The following is a 24,862-nucleotide window of genomic DNA, read 5'->3' as shown; positions in this document are numbered from 1 at the left end:
CATCTTTAAAAGATCAAAGGGCCTGGAATCATTCCACAGAGCAAAGAAGCCTAGATTACAACCAAGAATCAACTTCCCAGCAACAGTGAGCATATTCTTTCAGGGGGAAAAAAAAGATGGACATTTAACAAAATAAGTGACTTTTTAATTTTCCTGTTGAGAAGACCAGAGCTGAAGAGAAAATTTGATCCTTCAGCATGAAACTTAAGAGATACATAAAAAGACAAACGGGAAAAGAAAATGAATGTCACCCAATAAGATTAAACTGGTTACAAGGGAGAATGTTTTTTATAACTCTTGAACTGTATCTCTCTTAAAGGGAGTATGCTTAGAGGATATGGGCATAAGTTGATTTTGATGGGATGATATAAAAACTAAGACATCTTAAAAAAGGAATTGTACTAGAATGCTAGGAAGGGGGAAACAAAGGGGTAAATTATATCATGTGAAGAAGCACAAAAGACCTGTCAAGAGTAGAGAAAAAGAAAGGAAGGGATGAGAATTGTCAAGGAGAGGGGGTTGATGGACGAGAGGGAGGGGAGGGTGAGGGAGGTGTAGTGGTCAGGGGAATGACTTTTGGTCTTTTATGTGTCTTAAATGCCAAACCTTTGTGAAATTTGAAATAAAAAGAAGATATAAGAGGATCCCCCCCCCCACATGCCTACTTTTACCTCATATACATTAATTTTATATATGATTTGTTTCATTTAATCAAATTATCTCTTGTGTAATTTTCTCTATTCCTTGTTGGTTAAGAAATTTACTCTTGTACAGCATTCCATTTCAGATATTTTGTTAATCATTCTTGCTATATTACTATAGTCATTATAAAGTTTTCTCATGATTCTGCCCATTTCACATGTCTTCCATTCTTTCTGTATCTTTCACATACATCATTGCTTATATTCCATTACATTAATGTATCCCAATCTTTAGCCTTTCCCCATTTGATTAGCATTCTCTTAGTTTTTGCTTCTTAATTGCTACAATGTGCTGTAATATCAGTGACCTTAGGTATACATCTAATAATGAATTATTTATAGAAGGAGTTTGGACATTTTGATCACATTTTTTAGCATAATTCCAACTTGTTTCCTGAATTATTGGAACAGTTCTCTTTGTTTTAATAAGGCATATTATTGAGTTAGCAGCAACGCAGGAATAGAAGAACTTAATTCCAAGCCAGTTACTTTGACTTTTCCATATTAAATCATCTCACTGATTGGAGGGACTGAATTGAGTTATTGACTATGTGAAGGAAAAGAGAAAGAAAATACTAATTCTAAAAGGGTAGCAACCAATATTGGATGTTGTTATCAAATATGGTTCCCAGTTCTTTATAGAAAATGACTCTTTCTAGGTCATATATTGGCACTTAGCTACTAGAACTTATTTATATACCATATTTCAGTTGGATGATTATTGTTTTATAAAACAGTAGAGATGTAGCAAATATTTTTTAAGTAGCCTGAATCATATAGAGCTGGAAGTGACTCCTAGTTTTGGAGAGGAAGAAATTGAGTCCCATAGTTGTGAAGTGATTTTGACAATCATATAATAAACACTTAATAAGTTTGTGGCCAGATCTTCTTGATTCCCAAATCCTACTTCAATAAACCACAAGTGATTTGATCAGATTATGTCAGAATGTTTTAATTTCTGTGGTAAGAGTTAAGAATAAGGTTAAGAAGCTTGTGTTTCAGATAAAGACTTGGAATCAAGAGCAGAAATTCCAAAGCAGTTTCTCTAGGGAAAGCACTGTATTTCTAGAGGACCTGAGTTTCTCTTCCTTTATTATAAAAATGCTTTCCTAATCAATCTAGGATTCAACCCTTCAAAATAAAATGATGGAGAGAAGGGAGCAGTGGAAGTTTGCTTTCGTTCCTTCTGTTTTGATTGAACAAATCAGACAGTGGTATAGTTCTAGAAAGGGATTGCTAACATGAATGACAAAATTCTGCTAGAATTTAAGATCACTTGGGGTTATGATCTGCACCTTCTGGAATGGGAGGAGTGAAGAAAGAAACCCATTGGAAAACTAAAAGAGGAAAAAAAGCCATTCTAGAAGAACTCTTAATCCCACCTCCAACCTTGTAATAACCAAACAGTGCTTTACACATAGTACGCTCTTGAATACTTATTGATTTATTGATTGGCTTTTAAGATATTTACTTTCAAAAAGTTAAATTAATAAATGTTTCTTATTAACTCTAATTATAACTGGCTGCTGGTATAAAAAATTTTAGATCCCTGCAGTCATTTTCTTCTGGAGCTTTTTCTTACATCTGCAGCAGTCAAAAGTGAAATTTTAAATTTATTTTGGTAGTTGTTGTCCAAAGCACTGGTTCATAAACACTGACTCTCCAGAGAATTCGTGCTGATGTCTTTAGTAGCAGCATTTATAATGTGATATTGTGTGTGTGTGTGTGTGTGTGTGCACGTGCACAAGTACATAGTGCTTCTGGCATGATATTCACTAAAATTAAATTTCACAGCTAAAAATAAATGAGGGTGGCACTAAATGATTTGTTATCCTATGAACTGAAGCTTCTTGATTCTAACCATAGTAAGTCTTTGTTCCCCATAGTTTAAAAATAAGCAGAGTACATCTCAGCAGAACGTCTCTTACTGGTTGCTTAGCTTTTTTGGTTTTGATTTTTGTGGTGTAATGGAATTAAGTGACTTGCCCAAGTTCACATAAGCTAGTAAGTATCAAGTGTCTGAGGTCAAATTTGAACTCAGGTCCTCCTGACTTAAGTGCTCTATCCACTGTGCCACCTAGCTGCCCTGGGTGCTTAGTTTTTCCTTTAAGGAGGAAATTTCATCACCTCATAATAGGTTTTTTAAAAACCCTTCATAGAGGGGCAGCTAGGTGGCGCAGTGGATAAAGCACTGGCCCTGGAGTCAGGAGTACCTGAGTTCAAATTCGACCTCAGACACTTCATAATTACCTAGCTGTGTGGCCTTGGGCAAGCTGCTTAACCCCATTGCCTAGCAAAAACCTAAAAAAAAAAACAACCAAAAAACCCTTCATAGTCCTTTTATCCAAATATTTAAGATTTAAAAAAAAAATTTGCAGGGAAAATATTCCACCTCTTCTGCTGTAATGGAGCCAGTAGTTCACTTGAAGTCAGGAAAGATCTGAGTTCAAATTATGACTAATTTCGTATCATTTTATTTTTCTGAGCCTCCTTTTCCTCACAGGATTTTTGTGAGATAGACGCTCTTTAGGAGTGAGTTTTTTTCATATACAGCCAGTTGAAAACTTTAAAATTAAAATATGTTAACAAATAGTGACTTGATGGGGAAAGCTTAAGAACTGAATTGAGTTTAAATTAATGATGATGAATAATGAGGGTTATATCTTGGCCAGTCAGAAAAGAACTGAAACTTAACTGAATAGTTGAACCTAAGAAATATAGTTCAAAAAAAGAAATAAGATTTTGCTTGGACAATGAGTAGAGGAGGAGTGAACTTTGATGATGAGATAATTGGGATAGATTTCTGGGTGTGGAACAGGTCTGGAGGGAGATTTGGGATGATGAGTACTGACTGATTAGTATTGTAGAAGGAGTTGGACATAGTTAAGACAATAGGGCTCAATTCTGGGGAGGGTCATCAAACAATGAATTTGGAGAACAGTATATATTCTCTAAGGGACTTGTTGAAATTTTTAAAAAAAGTTTTTGACATAAGTTATATCTAATAATCTTTGCCCATTTTAGTAAAACTTTTGAGGATCTGGGTGTTACCAAACTGATGGTGTAATGTTTGACTCAGTTTTTTGGACTAAGTTCCAACTTTTCCTTAAACACTTAATAATCCTAAGTGAAAACAGAGGTTGGCAGGATCTCATTGGTCTGTGATATGTTAGTAGTATGAATAAATGTTTCTTGCTTTCAGAAAGCAAATTATGAGGACTTTACCAACATGTGCTTCTTATTTTATATTCCTTTGGTTATAATATTAGGAAAATAATATATAAAATGATTCTTTGAAGGACTTTAGTTGAAGTTCAGTAACAAAACAAAGACTTTGTAATTCCTAAATTCTTAAGTATGTGAAGTTAATCAAGAAGATTGACTCTTTCAAAAACTGAACATTTACAGATTATATCAGAATCATTTAGAATTACACAGGGTCTCTTGAGCCAGCACTATCAGGTTTTTTGAGTATTATATTTCTCCATGGGTACAGCTTATAAACATTAGGAATAATATTTGGTAGCCCAAAACTTTACCCCCTCCCTTTAAATGTGTGCTTTTTAAAACTTTTTAATGCTATTTACAGTTAACTTCATTAATTCCATTGAGTACCATATAACTTGAATTTCCATGGTCCTACCCACCAAATCACAATCCTCCTTATCTCAAAGTAGAAACACTTTTAACAAATATTTATACTCATTCAAAACATAGGGACATAATAGCCATGTCTGATTCTGTACCTCTAGTCAAAATATTTTGATAGCTTTCAATACAATTTATTATTTCCTTTGCAGTTCTATGTATTTTTATGTATTTAAAGCATTCTTCTGAGATGGGTTCACTAGACTGCCAAAGGGGTCTATAATCCGCCGCCGCCCCCCCCCATCACCCCAAGAATGTAAAATTTTTGCTTTGGTCTTTCACCTCTCCAAAGATGAAGTGGAAAATATTTTTAATCAAGATTTTGTGCTCATAATTGATTGTTTTAATCAGAAAGTTCTAGGGTCCCTTTTTTGGTCAAGATCTCTTTAATGTTCCTAGATGTACTATTATAATCTCTTATTTGTGGTTGAAGATATACGGAAAGTAATTAGGTTTTTATGGGGAAAGAATAACTTGACATTTTTGCTTGATGAGTTCAATTTACTATACATGCATATTTATTTTTTTAATTAAAGATTTTATTTATTTTGAGTTTTTACAATTTTCCCCCTAATCTTACTTCCCTTCCCCCCACCTCCCCACAGAAGGCAATTTGTCAGTCTCTACATTGTTTCCATGGTATACATTGATCCAAATTGAATGTGACTAGAGAGAAATCATATCCTTAAAGAAGAAGAAAGGTAAAAGAGATAAGCAAGATCAGATAATAAGATTGCAGTTTTTTTTCTAAATTAAAGTTAATAGTCCTTGGTCTTTGTTCAAACTCCATAGTTCTTTCTCTGGATACAGATGGTACTCTCCATTGCAGAGAGCCCCAAATTGTCCCTGATTGTTGCACTGATGGAATGAGCCATCAAGGTTGATCGTCACCCATGTTCTTGTTTAGGGTATACAGTGTTTTTCTGGTTCTGCTCATCTCACTCAGCATCAGTTCATTCATGCATATTTATTAACCACCTGTTATGGATAAGGCATTGGGGACACAAAAATGAAAAAACATAATCCATGGCCTCAAAGAATTTATTTAATAGGAGTCATAGGACTGGAATATCAGAAATTATAATCTCTTATTCTAGTAATAAATACTTAGGAGATGTTCATATAATGCTGGAAAAAATCTGAGGAAAGAGACCTCCCTTGAGAGTTAGAGTTAAAGTGGTATACTGTTGGTTCATGTAACAGATGGGAGCTGAACCTTGAAGTATAGATAAGGTTTCAGCAACTAGATGGAAGGAGGAATTCATTTAAAGCAAGGAGATGTGTGAGCTATGGATTTGGAAGTAGAAGGCATATTTTAAGATTAGAAATAACTTGTGGTTGTCAGATTTGAGATGTTGGATATGAGCAAGAATAGTGAGAGGAAGTGCTTAAAAGAAGGTTGAAGCCAGAATGTTGAGAGTATTAAATTCCAGGCTCTAATTTTTTCAGAGGTCATTGGAAAACAAATGAAAGCTTAGAGTTAGAGGAGTGATATGATCAGAACTATCTATGTATTAGGAGAAGCATCAGTCAGGAAGTCATGATTCTAGTGGGAGCTAATGATAGTCTGAATTAGAGGAGTGAAGGTTCATGTGAAGTGAAGGTGAAAAGATATAAAAAGATGCATTTTAATATGAATTGGATGTGGAGGATCAGGGACAGAGAACAGTAAAAAAGAATAGAATGAAACCAGCAGGGTCATTTTATTTTCTTTTAAGTAATTGAGAAATAGCAAGATTAGGGTTACATGTGCAATTGCTATTTTGGTTTATTTATTTTAATTTTAATTTTGTTGTTGTATTTGAATACCTGTAACTGAAAATTAAAATTAAAATTTTAATTCTCCCAAAATTAACTCCAGATTTTCAAGCCTGAGTAAGATTTGGTGGGTACCAATAATTGAATTAGAATCATTTAGAAGGAAGTACAGGTTTTAGGAGGATGAGATTTTGAGTTAAGTTTTAGCAACCCTAAAATAATGTCCTTAATTACAAAAGTAACATAATAACTGGGGAACTGTAGAAATATGTTATCATAATTTGTCCCTATTAATCATAAAATAAATTGAAAATGGCATTGAAGTCATACAAGTCATTCAAATACTTCATCTCCAAATGCTTAGGTGTAGGACTTATCTATTTACTATGCCAAAACATTTCTTTTGAATATAGTAACACTTGTCCTTTCACCAAGTAATTGCTAAGAATCCCATTGAAAAGTTATGTATTAATCTTAAAATATGAGAAAATTTAATATTACCTATGTAATGCTAGTTTTTCCTCCTTTAATTTTGAAATTGACATACACATATATACATCTATATTGCTAAAAAAATACCTTTAGGTTATCTTAAAGTAGTAGAAATTAATTTTCAGTTTTGTATTGTATATGATATTACTTATTATGAATCAGTAATAAAAGATAACTTGCATTCTTCATATTGACTAATTTTTGTCTTTTTTTTCCCCTCCCTCTTAGAGCTGTAGGTAAAACTTGCCTACTGATCAGTTATACGACCAATGCCTTTCCGGGTGAATACATCCCTACTGTGTGAGTATTCTCAGTTAAAACTTGTGAGATAACTACTGTGACATTGAATATTTTACTCATTATAAGTTTTGCTACAAATCAGGATGCTCCTTTCCTTCTTCACTGAAGTTTCATTGCAACTATTAGGGGAGTATAGACCAAGGTGCCAGAATAAAGGCAGAGACTCACCTGAGTTAACCCAAATTTCCTTCCAAAAACGTTAAAATGACCTCTCAATGAATTCTGAGGCCACAGAAGCAACAAAAAGATGAGGTAAAAACAATTTTCTATCCCAAGACAAGAAAGTTGACAAGAAAGGTCTATCTCACTTAGTTGAAAGTGCAGAGATGGGAATAATTTGGTTGCAACAGCATCTGGAGTTTTCAGCCCACAGATGGTATGGGAGCTAACAACTGGTTAGAAGGAGAGTTCAAGGGTAGGAGTGAGGGGTGGGAGCAGGACTCTGTTGCATTGCCCATAAGTAGTTCTGGGTTGTAGTCCCAGGGCTCAATGGAGTACTACCTGTAGTACGGCCTCTGGTTACAGATCCAAGGCAGAAAAGAGTACTTATGGTTCAACACAGGTCAGTACAAGCCGGGAGAACAATGATCACACATTTCCTAACATCATGCCACCTTGGAAGAACTGAGAAGACACTCACCCACCCTGCCATAACCCCCCCCCCCCCCCCCAGTTCTGAAAACAGTAGCATAAAAAAATCTGATGTTTGGTGCAGCTGCAGCTGGGTTGCATAGAGGTTAGAGCACTAGGCCTGGAGTCAGGAGGACCTGATTTCAAGTGTGGCCTCAGACACTTGAAACTTACCAGCTGTGTGAACTTGAGCAAATCACTTAATTCCACTGTAAAGGGAAAGCAGACTGATGCTTGGGGAAATGCCCCCTCCACCTTGGGAGCAGAATCCAGTAACATAAAGTGTCAAAAAGTGATTTGGAAAAAAATGAAAAAATGGCCAAAAAAAAAAACCTGATCATAGAAAGGTACTAAGGTGACAGGAATGCCAACTCCAAACTTAGAAAAAAGACAAAAAGTCAAAACTGCCACATTCAGAGCTCAAAGAAAAATGTGAATTGATCTCAGACCTAAGAAGAATTCCTAGAAGAGCTCAAAAGGAATTTTAAAAATCTACTAAGATTGCTAAAAGAAAAATTGGGGTGGGGAAAGAAGTTTAACTGAAAAAAAGTTTGACTTTTTACATTAGAATCAGTGTACAATAGAGGGAGCACTGAACTTAAAGCCATAAGACCTAATTTCAAATACCAGAAATATAATTCCTGCCCCTTACTACCAGAATGACATTAGAAGGTTCACTGGCACCACTCTTGAAGCAGATGACTACTAAGATTTCTACCACATTTAGTCTGTGTAGAATCTTGTTTTTTATGTATTTAAGAAATTTAGATGATTTCTTAAGCCATTCTAATTGTCAATTGACTTTATGTAGATATTCTTCTGAAAAGTTTTGTCACACTGAGGTAACTGATGGAACTTCCATTTTCTTTGTCCCTTCCCTTCCTTTTGGAGATGTCTAAGTTACCAGACTTTTTATTGTAATTTTCTATCTCTTTTGTCTTCAAAAAAGGGTTACTTATATTATGTTTTATGTTTTTTCATTTTACTACAGAAAAATTCAGCAGATAATCTTAGATAAGCAGTAAAAACTAACCATAACAATAGTGGTATGTAAGGAAAATAGTATTGAATTTGAAGTCAGAGGAGATCTGACTTCAAATTCCCTTTCTTTTGCGTACTACCAATCTGGTGAAAGTCCTCCGGGTCTGTTGTGGACCAAGATACTTTAGATCTGAAGAGGCATGAGTTAATGCCCCATCTTCCCTCCAAATGAGCAAGGAAGTGGTATACAGATCTGGGATAGTGTGGTTTAATGTTTACCTATAGGTAAGTTGATATGGAACCCAGCTATGGCCCTCTTTGGGCAAAAAGTATAAAAAAGTAGTTTGTAGGACTTTGGCTGGGAACTCTCTTTAAGACCCCTTAATCTTTCTGCCCATTCTTTTATCTTTGTGGACTGTTTTTTTATAGCCATGGGATAATAGTCATTATACAACCTTGCCTCACCAGATGTTCTGAAGAAAGTTTTGTAAAATGTAGGCTACTAGAAATTATTTGCCACTATTGCTTTTAGACATTCTGTCAAGAAGACTTTGTTAAGTTTTTAAAAAATCCAAAAAACCATAAATCTTACTCGTAGCACATTTGACAATAAGAACCCTTAAGTACTGAAGATTGATTAATTTATTTCTGTTTAAATGTTAAGGTTGAAAAAAAATAAATGTTATGGTTGAATTTTGTTTTAAGGTTGAAACTTATGTTCAGACTTGATGCTTTTTCCTATTCGACTTCATGCCATTAAAATATCATTTACACAGACTCTCTGTAGCAGTTTTAAAAGCTTGAGCTTTCCAGTTGACGTTCACTCAGAAAATGCAAACTAATTTCATGTTAGTATGAATAAAGTATTATTAGAAATGTTTGCTCTAATTGAACATAAAGAGTTCTGAAATTAATTACAAACTGCTTTTGGATTATCCAAAGTTTTCTTTATCTGCATCACTGCTTCCTTTCATTAGCACAGATAATCAGGATTTTATTGTATATTGTTCTTTGCCCAGTAGCTTATTCAATGCATACTGCTATAATTGTCAATTTAGTGAAAATGATAATAATTGCCTCTTAGGGAAAAGTATCTCATATTATTTCAATTGCTTTTTTTATTTTAGCTTTTACAAGGCAGTGGGGTTAAGTGACTTGCCCATGGTCATGCAGCTAGATAATTATTATGTGTCTGAGATCAAGATTTGAACTCAGGTCCTCCTGACTCTGGGGCCGGTGCTCTATTCACTGCGCCACCTAGCTGCCCCTCTTTAATACTATTAATTGAAGGCAAAATTTTCTTTCCTTGTCATCTTTGAATTGAATATGTATGTTTTCCTCTTGTTTTTTCCATGTATTTTGTGCACCTAGGTCTCCTGTATTGTCTGTTTTCCTTGTTTTAATCCTCACGTGAATTTTCTGCTTTTGGGGTTTTTTTTTTGTCGTTTTTTTTTTTTTGCTTATTTTAAATCACACTACTAAACATTTTCTTTTTATTCTACAGCTTTGATAACTATTCTGCCAATGTTATGGTAGATGGAAAACCTGTGAATTTAGGTTTATGGGATACAGCAGGCCAAGAAGACTATGACCGATTACGTCCCTTATCCTATCCGCAAACAGTAAGAATTATATATATATATATATTTTTATATGTATTAATTCTTTGAATAGCAGATGAAGCTAACAAAAGTTTTCTCATTCCCTGTGAATTGATTATATTGTGTTAAACAAAAGTCAGAATTCTATAAGAGATTGGTAGTAACTTGATGGTTTATTACTAGAAAAACAGCCCATGCCTCATACCAAGCAGCCCACTCTGTAGATAATACCATAATTATTTATGGGATAACAAGAAAAACAGGAGGTTTTATGAGAGGAATAGAGGACACTCTCCTCTCAAATGGGAGTGGCATGGGAAGAGGAAGGGAACAGCAGGAGGGCTTGAGAATGTGAGGACTATGGAGAGAGGATGTTCTGTTTATCTGAAAGGGATCCCACAGTTTATCATTCTGGGCAGACTGGCCATAGCTGACTTGGCTTCAGAGGCATAGAACTGTTGTTATTGTTTCTGTCTTAAAGTCTTCCAGAAAGTTTCTTTCAGTAATGGTCAGAGAGCAATATGGACTCAGTGATAACTTGACATATGGGTCTTTGCTTTGTTGTAGCTTAGAAGATGCTGGTTTGGGCAAGTATTTTAGTTGATTGCATTTAGATTGAATTGATGTAACACCACAAAATTGGAATTTTGCTTTTAAAATGAAATTGTATTTTATTTAAATCTCGAAATTTGGGGAAGTATGAGCTATGTATAATTTAACTATTTTTGTTGTGCATATTTAATTTTTAATTTATTTCAAACATCAGCCAAGTCTCACACAAAACTCAAACTTCTGTAATTTACTGCTAGCTCAGTGTTTATCTTTTCCTCCTATTATTTATAAATTAATCATAAATAGTTTACCTGCTTTTTTATATCAAAACATTCTACAATAGCAGAAGTTATTGCTATTAAGAACTAGATTGCCATTTTATTAGTTAATAATGAAAGCAGGTACTTAAGTGACTAACCCCTCTTTGTTGGGAAATTTTCTAAAACCTTGTGCAATTTTAAAAAATTAGTTGCCCTTTGACTTGCTGTTTTTATTGGAGGGAAGCTTCTGAATGGGATGTGTAAAAGTAGATCTTGGAATTTACTATTGATTAAAAATATAAATCAGCACATGTCCGGGGTCTTCTTCCCCGGACTCCCGAGTGAGCTCCTCAGTGGGCACTGCTTCAGGCATCCCTGGTATTTCCCTCCCCCGGGGATCAGCGAGGAGGGACTCAGGCAGACACTTCTTCAGGAGGCATATGTTTTATTAGGTGCAGAGGGATCCCCCGAATAGCTCAGGGTGATGGCTAATATAGGGAGTTTGTTCTGGGCTGCCACCCCGATCCGCCCGGAGGGCTGAACCTACCACCCGATTGGAGCAAGCGACACAGGCCAACCAGGTGAAGCCACTGCTCCCCTTAAGGAGCCGTGTCTTCTTTAGATTGGCCTGACCTCACTCTCGGGGAGGTCCTATCCACTCAGGCGGTCAGGGCCGACCCCCGACAAGCACAAAAAAAACCCTAATTATAAAATTTTAGTTATATCACTGTTGCCACAGGTACTGTGGTACTATAGAAACTTGACAGCATAGATTTAATTTAGTTTATTACAAAAGCAGTATTTTCATCTTCTACCAATCAGATATTTGAATTGCCTGTAAGGTGTATGGCATTATGTCCTAATTTCTCAGGGAACAACATAGAAATTTGGTTTTCAACCCTGAGTTTACAATCTAGTTAGGAAGTGAAATGCCAAAAAAAAAAGACAGAAGTGACAAACTATACTAAGAGATGTGATTGATATTGGTCAATTAAGGACAGTAGGTGTTCAGAGAATGGGAGCTCATGTTGTCCTAAAATGATTAGTAAAATTTTAATATAGAAGGTTTATGTTGGGTCTTGAAATATGGATGGAATATACTAAAATTCAAATCCATATTCTTTCCCTCCCCCTCCCCTCACAACTGCTGCCATTAAGAAACCAAGGGCAGTGGGAGGAAATACTTGTTCAAATATGAGTATTGTCAAGCAAAATAAATTCGATGGATTGGTTTTTAATAGACTCCAAATAATTTTTCTTAGCAGAATTCGTATATTTCAAAAAGTTGAGGCATTCTCTTTCTTTTTTTGGCAATGTACTAGATTTCAAAATATTTATGTTTAAGTTATTACTTGTGTGTAATAATGTAGTACTTAAGTAAAAGAGATCTAGTAAAGCATATAAATATATAATTAGTTGTCAAAATATACTCAAGCTTTGTATTCTGTGAATTTCCTTTTTAGAGAAGTTAGTTTAAATTTTGGTGGCACTGTTTCTCATAAAATAATAATCTCTTTTTTAAAAATCTTAATAATATTTTATTTCTTCCAATTATATATTAAGAATATTTCCATCAGGGCAGCTAGGTGGCACAGTGGATAGAGCACTGGCCCTGGAGTCAGGAGGACCTGAGTTCAAATATGACCTCAGACACTTAATAACTACCCAGCTATGTGATCTTAGGCAAGTCACTTAATCCCATTGCCTTGTAAAAACAAAACAAAAAGAATATTTCCAGCATTCATTTTTATAAAATTTTCAATTCCTTCCCCCTTTCCCAAAACAGCAAGCAATCTGATACAGGTGTATAGTGTACATGTACGATCATGTTACACGTATTTCCAGGTCTTAATGTTTCCTTTTGAAGAAGTCTAGACTGTTAAACATAACTTTTTTGTACCATCCAACCTGAAACCTCTCTTTTTTTAAGCAATCATTTAAAGAGAGGGGTTTGTGATTTCACTAAACAGTGTCCTGGATATGTCAATGAATAACTCTAAGATATTTCAAGAATGTATCATTGAATTAGTATAGGTTTTCTCTCAATTGACACAAATTCCTAACCCTCTATAACTTATTTAGATGGTTTTTGAGGGTTGACTAAAGCCCTTTTGTTATCTTGTTGTTAGGCTGGTGGTGAGACAATATTGAGATCAACTCTGTCAAAGTCCATTTGATAGGATCTCTGAGATGTAACACTTTTCATTGACATAACCTTTATGTATCTATTTTGATCAAAGCATTGAAAAAAAGAATTAAATGGTTAACATTTTCTCAGAATCATTTGTAAAGTGCTGTGCATATTATGGGAATTACCTAAATGGTTTTAATAGGTTTAATTATTAAATAATTAAGTATTTGTTGTTTTTCCTTGAAAGTTGGAGAAGTGTATAAAATTTTACCCTTGAAAGAAATGATAAGAAAAATGTATCTTAAGTGTCCTTCATATTAAAATTATTCTTGGGGAATTTATCCTATTGATTTTTTAAAATTAATTTTAATAAAGCAGCCAAAATTCTAGAAATTCCTCTAGTGAACTTGTGTTCAAAAATCAACTATACAGGTATAGGGTTGTAGAAGGCATAGCTAGAGCATTTCATCTGAAAAACATTTAGCAAAGGTACTACAAGTTCCATATTAGTGAGCTAGAAATATGCTATGAAAACTAAAAAATAGGCTGCTTGTTTCACTGTGGCCAACTAAAGGCAAATCTTCTTAACGGACACCTTTTCGAACTTAAAAAGGAGCATTGATACTGAATTCTCTTTGAGAGAGTAATTGGTACCTTCTCAAGTGGAGGGTTAAGAAACTGGAGTCAAAGAATAGCTGGTACCAAGTGTTTTGGGACTGTCAGAGACAACTTTGTTTTCCTAGCTACAACTCTAATGCCTTGGAGCTTTCCACAATTAACGAAAGAATCATTCATTCCTCTTCTTAATTTGTTGCCACTGGCAGAAGGAAGATACTGTTTTATGTTTTATCGGCTGCAAATTTCTGTCACTATGAAGGATTCTTCTTTCCTTATAAATCTATTGCCAGGCTACTAACCTCAGTTATTAAATATATATGCATTATTAGAAACATACATACATACATTTAGCAGAGTGAATAAAAACCTTTAATTTTGGCAATGATGAAATTATTTTGCTCTTACATTCATGTGTCTCTTAAGAATTTTGTAAAGCTCAAATCACTACTCTATAATCCTGAAAGGGAAAAGTAAGAAAAATTAGTGTGTACTGTGATTCAGACATCCTGGGTAGAATGCGTTCCTTTAAGACAACCACTCACATAATCAAAGATAATTTAGCAAACCATAATCATTCCTATCTTTCCAAATATTATAATTGATTAGAAAATGTTATATAAAATAGGAAAAAATGAAAAATATGTCCCTGAGACTCAGTTCAACTCTAAAATATGTTATCCTAGGGGTCTGCCAAACCAGAGGACTACCTAAGTATGGTTTTTTAACCTTCTTAAAATTCATTGAAGCTTAATTTTAAAATGCAAAATCAGACTTAACTCTTCAGTCTCCGTTTTACCAACCCCTGCACTAAGGTACTTTTTTAATAAATTATTTTTATTTTGTTAAATATTACCCAATTACATGTAAAAAAAATTTTAACAATTTTTTAAAATTTTGAGTTCCAAAGTTGCTTCTCTCTCTTCTGCTCCTTCCCTCTTTAAGAGGGAAGCAATTTTATATCAGTCATACATGTGAAGTCATATAAAGCATTTCCATATTAACCATGTTGCAAAAAAAACTCCCAAATAAGATGAAAGTAAAGAGGTGATTTTCTTTTTTTTAAGCATGCTTCAACCTTCATTGAGTTCATCCATTCTTTCTAGAGGTGAATAGCATTTTTGCATCATGGGTCCTTTGGAATTATTTTAGATTATTGTCTTAACCAGAGTTGCTAATCCTTCACAGTTGATCATGTTTATAATATTGCTGTTACTGTGTACAATGTTCTGATTTTTATCATTTCACTTGGACTATCTGAATTTCCCAGGTATCTCTGAAACTCTTCTCATCGCTTATAGCATATTTCCCCAGTTGATGGGTATCCCCCCAATTTCTAGATCTTTGCTACCTAAAAAGACCTGCCCTGGATTCTTGATTTTATTTCACTTTTTGTTCAACATTTCTTTTTTTGTTGTGACCTTACTGCATGCCCCTCTTGTGGTGCCATTACTCATACTTTTGGGGTTGCTACAGCAGCCTGTTTCTATTTGATTTTTTCATGTCCTTTCTAAAAATATTGGCATATTTTAAATTATTCATTTTATTTTTATTTCCTTGGAAACTTTTGGAGAGATCAGATCCAGAATCAGGAAATCACTGCACCTAGAACATAGTGTTTAGCATAGATTATCCTGGTCTTCATTACACTATAATTTCACTTATAGTGAAGTCATCACCTATTTAAGTGTTTGACTTCTGCAAGCATGGACCCTGGTGTCTTGGGCTCACAAGTGCATTCTCAAGTACAGCCTGAACCTAGGTTAAAATGTCATTGGTAAATATTTAACAAAGATGCAAGGAAACGAAGATAACGTGTTTTTTTAAAACTAAGTAGATTCTCAAAATTTAGTGACCCCAGGGGCGTCTAGGTGGTGCAGTAGATAGAGCACCGGCCTTGGAGTCAGGAGGACCTGAGTTCAAATCAGACCTCAGACACTTAATAATTACCTAGCTGTGTGGCCTTGGGCAAGCCACATAACCACATTGCCTTGCAAAAAAAAAAAATTTAGTGACTCCTGTTTCTATTTGAGTTAAACGCCATTTCTTTAGCTTATATTGCTTTCAAACATAAGCTCCTATGATTTGGTATAATACTATCAAAAAGAAGGAAAGATAGGTAAGTACTCTGTAACTCTGTAGGGGCATAACACTTTTGGGAAGTAAGAACAATTGTCCTATGACTCAGATATGCTGCATAGGGTGAGAACTTCCTTTTCTGGGAAATTCTCTTTTAAGTTAAAGGTAAGCTGGTAGGTAGCCTCTCAACTTGGATAGAATATACAGGTAAGCAATATCAGAAGCAGAACTTGTTTGCAGTATCTTTCCCTCCTTTTCAGGCTGTCTGCAGTTATTCTAAATGTATAGAAAATAAGGATATATAGAACAGAAAAAGGAAGTTGATGGAGTCCTTTTAGAAAGTTGTTTCTCAAATGTTTTATTCTCAGTTTTCCCAAAAATTACACGTCTGACTCAGGACAGAAGAGAAACTCTTTATTTTTTTTCCCTATCTTTATTTTGTACAAATGATGTTTTTTTATACAATACTAAAATATTCTCATTTAAGAGTAAGCGTGATACCCCCTCATGAGCAATAAAGGAAAGGAAAGAGATAAAAATAATAAAAAAAAATGTGCTTCAGTCTGTGTTCCACCACCACCAGCTCTGTTGCAGGTGGATCACATTCTTTAGGGTAAGTCCATCACAAAAGTACATATTTTTCCACCATTGCTGATCGCAACTCCCTCCATTCGTACTTCCCCACTACCACATACTATATTTTCTCTCTCCTTTCACTCTGTCCCTCTTCTTAAATGTGCTGTAGGGTAGCTGAGTGGCGCAGCAGACTGATCACTGGCCCTGGTGCCAAGAGGCCCTGAGCCCACATACCAGCCCTAAGGCCCAGCAACACCCAGCCCTGTGGTCCAGAACAGGCCATCCAATCCCAGCCCCTTGCAAGAAGTAAAAAAGAGAATGTGTTATATCTGACCACTCTCCCCACATGGTCCACCCTCCCCTCCCCCCGTCCCCCTTCTCTCCTTCTTACTCCAGACATCTATACCCCATTGAGTATATATGCTGTTTCCTCTTTGAGCCACCTCTGATGAGAGCAAGGGTTTCCTCATTCCCCCTCGCTTCCCCCTTCCATATCATTGCAATAGCTCATTGTAATGAAAAACAATCTTATTATATGAAATATCTTAGCCTACTCCACCTCTCCTTTCTCTTACTCCCATTACATTTCCCATTTTGCCATTGACCCCATTTTTACAATATTATATCTTCAAATTCAACTCTCTCATGTGCTTCATCTTTAAAAGCTCCTTCTACCTGCTCTATTAAATGAGAAGTTTCTTATGAGTATTATCAGTATCATTTTTCTATGCAGAAATACATGCAGTTCATCATCATTAAGTCCTTCATATTTTACCCTTCTCCATTCTATGCTTCTGTATTTGAAAATCAAACCTTCTGTTCAGCTCTGGCCATTTCAACAGGAACATTTGAAATTCTCCTGGTTCATTTGAAAGTCCATCTTTTTCCCTGGAAGAGGATGTTCAGTTTTGCTGGTTGCATTCTGAGCTCTTGCCTTCTGGAATATTATATTCCAAGCCCTATGAGCTTTTAATGTAGTTGCTGCTAATTCCTGTGTGATCCTGACCACAGCTCCATGATATTTGAATTGTGTCCTTCTGGCTGCTTGTAATATTTTCTCTTTGACTTGGGAGTTCTGGAACTTGGCTATAATATTCCTGGGGGGTTGGTTTTTTTGGGTCTCTTTCCAGGGGAGATCAGTGGATTCTCTGAATTTCTATTTTTCCCTCTGCTTCTAGGATATCTGGGCAATTTTCCTGTAAGAATTCTTTTAAAATAGGTCAACTCTTTTCCTGATCATGACTTTCAGGTATCCGAATAATTTTTAAATTATCTTTCCTTAATCTGTTTTCCATATCAGTTGTTTTTTTCAATGAGATGTTTTACATTTTCTTCTAATTTTTCATTCTTTTGGTTTTTGAAGTATTGTGTCTTGACTTCTCATAAAATCATCAGCTTCCTTCAGCTCCATTCTACTTCTGAAGGATTTGTTTTCCTCAGATAGCTTTCTTATCTCCTTTTCCTTCTGGCCAATTCTGCTTTTTAAAGCATTCTTCTCAATAACTTTTTAATTTTCTTCAACATTTTTTTGGATCTCTTTGACTAAGCTACTGATTTCTTTTTCATGTTTTTCCTGCATCTCTCTCATTTCTTTTCTCAATTTTTCTTCTATCTCCCTCACTTGATTTTCAAAATCTTTTTTGAGCTCTATTATAGCCTGAGCCCAATTTTTGCTTTTCTAGCAGTCTTTAGATGCAGGAATTTGTATTTCCTCATCTTCAGATCGAGTATTTTGAGCCTTCTTGGGATCATAGACAATGTATTTCTCAATGATGTTCCTCCTTTTTCTGTTTATTCATTTCCCCAGTCTGTGCTTGGTTTTGGGGTGCTTCCTGAGCTTTTGATTATTATTGGGACAACCCCAAACCAAAAGGATCTCTATGTGTAAGGCTCTGTCTTCCCTCCTGGTCTGTGAATTAACACAAGTACACCCCTCTGCTAAGGGGCTGAGCTCGGGGAGGCCTGTTCTATGAGGGTCCTAGACTGCAGTCAGGATCTGAATGTGGTCAGAGCCTCAGAGTCCTGTTCCAGGTATGAGGACAGACCTCAGAAGTCTCTCTTTACTCCCCTACTTTTGGTAGGCTGAGCACTCAAGCTTCAGTTGCTTGGGGGCTGGGGCTCCTGCTTACCAGCTCTGCCTGCTTCTGTTTCCTGGATCTGGGCTGCCTCGGCCACCTCTGCTTGCTGAATGCCCTGAGGGCTGGGCTTCATGTACTCCCTCTGGCAGAGTTCTTTCCCCACCCCCCCATCTTCCAAGTTGTACCCAGTACTCCCCAGGGTGTAGGTCAGGAAACTGCCCCTGCTGCCATGAGCCCCGCTCCCAGGCGCCCTGGAGCTGCCTCCAGGAGGCTGAAGTTCCTTCACTCTGGCAGGCCGCCCCTCCAACCCCATGGAACACAGCCTTTCCACTATTTTCCAGGTTACCTTGTTTCTGGAGAATTGCCTCACTGAATTCCTCTATGTGTTCTTTCTCTATAAAATTTAGAGTCATTATTTTATGAGTTTTGAAATATTATAGAAAGAGCTCTTAAGAGAAGCTTTTCTCCTGTTGCCATCTTGGCTCCACCACTGAAACTCTTATTTTCAAGAAAGCAAACATAATATTTAAAAGAAAGAAACCCATAGAATTGTTTTTTATTCTGTGGAGAAAGGTTTTTCCCTTTCTCCATTCAGAAACTTTGTAATTCAGATACAACAGGTGGATAAAATTCTATGGACCCATTCTCTGTGAACATTCACTCTAATTATATTGACTGCATAGTTAATCATACATTTCTAATTTATTGTTGCTGTAAAATAAAGCATAAAATATAGACAGATTGTGTTATAAACTTATAAGTGATTGCTTTTATCAATTCACAAATAATATTATTTCACCATATTCTCAACAATCTAGTAAAAATAGGTCATGAGTTTTATAGATGAAGTGAGAGTTCAGAGGAATTAAGTAAATTATACAAGGTTAGATCCACCAGTAAATGTTAAAGGCAGGATTTGACATACTGTCTTCTGATAAAGTCTGCATTTCCTAAGGAACTAGATAATTTCCTAAGGAGGGGATATAATTTGGTAATAGTTGAATCATGGTGGTTGGCTCATTTCAAGAATTTTCTTTGGAGATTCTCTTATTTATAGACATATACATACACATATGTTTGTATTTAAGACATTAAAGACACTTCATGCCTTATTTAGAAAAAATAATTAAATTGGAGTAACAAAATGAAATATTTAATAATTGTCCATTTATTTTGAGTGACCAAAGTGAACAAAAGATGCCAAAGACAATATGGATTAAAGATTTCAAAGTAAAGATCAAAATTTTTTATTAAATGGAGTACTTTGAACCTTAATTTATAGGATGTGTGTCAACAAATTTTTGTGTGAGCTTGATAATTTGTTGTGCTTGAATAAAAGGATTAGATGTTTTGAGGTCCTTTTAGTTCAAACAGTGTTGTCAAACTCAAATAGAAATATCCCTGACTAGCATATGGACTTAGAAAACCACAGAATTACATCCTATATTGTATTTATATTTATTTTGTTAAACATTTCCCAGTTACATTTTAATGTAGTTGTGAGAGTGAGTTTGATATTTCTATTGTAGTCCACTTATCTCTTTGTAGTTAGGACTATTTCTGAAAGAACAAATGATTAGAAATCTTAATAACAGAAATCCCCTCCAACATTTTTTTTTAAGGTTTTTGCAAGGCAATGGGGTTAAGTGGCTTGCCCAAGGCCACACAGCTAGATAATTATTAAGTGAGATCAGATTTGAACTCAGGTACTCCTGACTCCAAGGCCAGTGCTCTATCCACTGTGCCACCTAGCTGCCCCAACATATTTTTTTATAATATATATTAATTCATACTAGAGTTTATTCTTCTTAGATATCTAATTTAAATTCAACTCAACTCTTTCATGTTTCTGTTTAAATCCCTGTCTTTTTATGTTCTTTGAAAAGAATCTGGTTTTTTTTTATATATTTGGTTATTCCTAAAAAAACAGGGTCTCAGGACTGAAGATGTAGAACCAGAAAGGATCTTAGAAACCATTTATTCCAATTACTTCATTTTATTGAGAGACTAAAGTTAACTTTCCAGAATTTTCCAGCTAGTTTTATCAGAAGCCCTACTGACTCAGCTTTTGTACTTTATTCTCTATACTTTGCTGCTTTTCTTTTTTCCAAACTAATTCTAGTTTATCTCCTATAAATTTTGTTTAGTCTTTCTCAGTCTGTTATGTAGTAAATTCCTTTAAAAATGTCTTAAATGTGGGTAGATTATCTTTTTAATGTTTTCTATTCTGTCACTATGCTATCTCATGACAAATAGTTTTGAGGTTTTTTGTTTTTGAGGTTGTTTTTTTGTTTGGTTTTGTTTATGAAAAGGGAGAAAAAGTCAGCAATTATTATTCAAAATCTAAAAACATGAAATTTGTATAGCATGATGTCCACTACTGCTTTTTTGAATTCATTTGCTATATAGTGAAATTTTTTCTCATTTTTATGTATGTGTTTGTTTTTAAAATCTTATAATCGATTTGTGGTTTTCTTTTCATGTCCAATCTATCATTCTTTTTCATTTTAATTAGATTAAACTAGTCATAATTTAAAAGTTCTGGCTTAATTTTTGTATTTTTCTCTATCAGTCTCTAAAATTGGAGTTTTTAAAAAATTCTTTATTTTATTTTCCCTTTTCTGGGGGTATAGACCAGGACTATACAAAATGTTAACCAGCCACAGCACTGATTTATGGGGCCTCCTGCTTTAGTAAACAAACTGAGCTACCACAGAGTTCTCACTAAAATGGCAAATCAAAATGTATTGTATATTTCAATAAACACTTCTTTGTGGTTTTTGCAAGGCAATGGGGTTAGGTGACTTAACCGAGGTTAACACAACTAGGTAATTATTAAGTATCTGAGGCTGGATTTGAACTCAGGTACTCCTGACTCCCAGGCCACCTAGTTGCCCCAATATAAACTTTTAAAAGTGAGGTTGGACAGCCCCATTTTAGATCCAGAATCATGTTCCTTCAGTTACTTTACTTTGACATCTATTTAAAAATTTATTTATTTTGAATTTTACAATTTTCCCCCTTAATCTGGCTTCCCTCTCCCCATCCCCCACAGAAGTGTTAGTTTTTACGTTGCTTCCATGCTATACATTGAGCTAAATTGAATGTGATGAGAGAAATCATACCTTTAAGGGAAAAAAATAAAGTATAAGAGATGGCAAAATTAGATAATAAGACAACGGGTTTTGTTTTTTGTTTTTTTTTTTTCTTTTTTAATTAAAGGTAGTAGTCTTTGGTCTTTGCTCAAACTCCACAATTCTTTCTCTGGATACAGATGGTATTCTCCATCACAGATAGCCCAATTGTGCCTAATTGTCCACTGAATAGAATGAGCAAGTCCATTAAGGATGATCAGCACCTTTGCTGTTGGGATGTACAGTGTTTTTCTGGTTCTGCTCATCTCACTCAGCATCAGTTCATGCAAATCCCTCCAGGCTTCCCTGAATTCTCATCCCTCCTGGTTTCTAATAGAACAATAGTGTTCCATCACATATATACACCACAGTATATTAAGTCATTCCCCAATTGATGGATGACATTCGCTCAATTTCCAATTTTTTGCCACTACAAACAGGGCTGCTATGTATATTTTTGTATAAGTGATGACAGCTTTTAAAAATGGCTTTGTTCCCATCGGCTCTCTTTCCTTCATTCCTGATTCCTTCATTCTGTATTTTCTTAGTTCATCTCTTGCACTTTATCTGGTTATTTCATTTCCCTCTTTTTGCCTCTCATTCAGGAAGATTCTCAGTTCCAGCTAGTCCTGTTAATTATTGTTGTTTTTTAATTTTTTTTTTTTTGCCACTTTGAAAAAAAATCTTAATTATCCATCTTTCTATTTATCCTGGACTTCAATCTCTGATTCATGACCTTAAACTCATCTGGTCTCTCTCTTTTCTCTGTATTTTTCATACAATCAAAGCTTCCAAAGTATCCACTCTAGGCTTTCCCTCTAGATGCCTTTTAGAATTCGCTCCATGGAATCCCCTTTTCCATTGTATGTATCTCACTCAGAATTCCAATTATTGCAGATATCAGAGGAGAAATTGTTCCTTGGTAGGGCCCCTTCTCCTTCCCCAATGATTTTTTTTCTATGTTTGCCTGAAATTTCCTCCCTTGATCCATACTCTCCCACTCCTTTAGGTGCCAGTTGTACCCAGGGGTTCCAACTCAGTGGTACCACTCCCTATCCCAGTTAGACTTTTCAGGAATCAAATCTTCCCCAAGCCTTATCCAATGTTAAGGTCCTCGTCCTCTTTCACCCATGGGAGTATTCATCATTGGAACTTGCTCTTAAAGTAAAGGCCTTTCCTCCCTTTTTCAGTTCTTTCTCTACCCTGCCCCCCACCCCCTGTAAGGTTCTTCTCTTTCTGAGACAGAGACCAGCATCCTCTCATTTCTAGCCCTTAATTTGACTCCAGTTCATCACTTCTCTCTATTCCCCTATTCTAACTTTAATTTACAGTCCCTTGAAAGTAATATAGTCCTACATAAGAAGCATTCTGTAGGCAAGGTGTTACCAGTTTTTCTCCATACTGCCCATAATGGGGAGGCTAGGTGGTGGTACAGTGGATAGAACACCGGCCCTGGAATCAGGAGGACCTGAGTTCAAATCCAGTCTCAGACACTTAATAATTCCCTAGCTGTGTGGCCTTGGGCTAGCCACTTAACCCATTGCCTTGCAAAAACCTAAAAACAAAACAAAAAACCCAAAACATAATGCCCTGTCTGCTTCTTCACACTTAACCTTCATCAACTTTCACTCTTTACCCCTGTCTCCTTGTGTGCAAATGTACACAAGAAGTCCCTTACTGGTTTTGGTTTTTCTGTTGTTCCCTGTCCTTTCCTACTATTGCATTTATTCGTTTTTGTTGTTTGGGATGTTGGAGAGGGAAATAATCTGTTCAGTTTTGGTTTTCTTTTTTCTTTCTTTGGTTTTTGGTTTTGCAAGATAAGTGAGTTGACCAAGGTTGCACAGCTAAGTAATTATTAAGTGTCTGAGGTCAAATTTGAACTCAGATCCTCCTGACTCCAGGACAGATGCTCTATCCACTGTGCCACATAGCTGTTCTCCCCTAATTTTGGTTTTATTTCTAAAAATGTTTCCAATTCTTCAAATACACTTTTTTTTTTAATCTAGGATACTTAGGCTCAGATTTGTAGACTAAGTGAACCTGGACTGCACCGTGAGCTCCAATGCTCTTAGGATGACATTATTCCACTCACTCTTTTTTCTAGGGGGTGCAGAATAATTTTTTCCTGTTGACTGGTAGAACTTGTTTTGGGATTGAATTTTTGAATTTAATCACTGGGAATTTTGTGATTTTTCAGTCTTGGATTTTATCCCCAGGTGATTTTTAAATTCTTTCAATTGTAATTTCATTTCCTGTGTTCAAAAGTTCTTCATGGGTGTCTTTTATTATTTCTGTCATTACGGTGTTAAGGCTTTTTTGTTTTGTCATGTTCCTCTGGGAGAACCATGATCCTTAACTATTTCTAAATGTCTGAAGCTGGATTTGAACTCAGGTCCTCCTGATCCAGGCCTGGTGCAGTCATATACAACCTACCCCATTGAGGCTTGAACTGACTTACACAGCTTGAAGCCAAAGTCTCTGCAGCACCATAAAGGAGGAGGGAAGTTTTAGTTTTAAACCTTCTTTTGAATTCTAAGTGTCACAGACCATGAAAATAGCTGCAGTTGCTTGCTTTACCTGTGGCACATAATTTCTCTTTTGGGAAGTTTGAGAGGTTATGGAGATTGGTGAAAATGGCTGATCCTTCATCTTGTTGCTCTAAATTTTAATCTTTTAAAAGCTCTTTCAGGCCTCTTAAATTAATAAATGATATTATTTGAATATTGGGAAAACTGAGAGATAGAATGGTTAAGTGACTTGTCATGAGTAACACCTCAGTCAAATAAGAGTTCCAAGTCTTCTGAGCCCATTGTGTCTAATTAGACTGTGTTTAATGAATAATGATTGAAAGCTGGAAAGAACGTTAAAGATCATTTAGGCCAAGAGTTCTTAAGCTTTCTTTGTGTCATGAATTCCTTTTCTAGTCTAGTAAAACCCATCTCAGAATATTTTTGATGCATGAAATAAAATCTGCATTTGATTACAAAAGAAACCAATTATATAGAAATGCAGTTTTCAAAATATTAAAAACTAGTTCATGGACCCTTTGTTAAGAAGACCTGATGTAGTCCAAGCCCATCATTTCACAGATGAACTAATTGAGGTCTGGAGAAGAGAAATGACTTGCCTAATGTCACACAGGTAGAAAATCAAAGAATCCAGGTTTGAATTTAAGTCCTCTGTCTTCAAATACAGGGGTTTCTCATGCTACTGTTCTGTTAATCTGTTTTGCTTTGCTACTTTTGTATAAATAACCTAACATTTGCATGGTACTCAGCTTTTATAGATGCTAAAATGTTATCTACCCCATCACAATATTTTTAGGT

At 35.5% G+C, this 24,862-nt stretch overlaps 1 protein-coding gene across 3 annotated transcripts in view; it reads left to right on the top strand.

Moving 5' to 3' along the window:
- Positions 1-24,862, top strand: part of RAC1 (Rac family small GTPase 1) — a 47,543-nt gene that overhangs the window by 14,436 nt on the left and 8,245 nt on the right. For all 3 annotated transcript variants that reach the window (XM_074201735.1, XM_074201738.1, XM_074201736.1), the window contains exons 2-3: positions 6,828-6,899; positions 10,015-10,132. In XM_074201735.1, coding sequence (XP_074057836.1) covers positions 6,828-6,899; positions 10,015-10,132 — 190 coding nt within the window. The remainder of the gene's footprint in view (positions 1-6,827; positions 6,900-10,014; positions 10,133-24,862) is intronic.

Source organism: Macrotis lagotis, chromosome X (genome assembly GCF_037893015.1).
Source record: "Macrotis lagotis isolate mMagLag1 chromosome X, bilby.v1.9.chrom.fasta, whole genome shotgun sequence".
NCBI lineage: Eukaryota > Metazoa > Chordata > Mammalia > Peramelemorphia > Peramelidae > Macrotis > Macrotis lagotis.
This window is presented reverse-complemented; position numbering and strand designations above follow the sequence as displayed.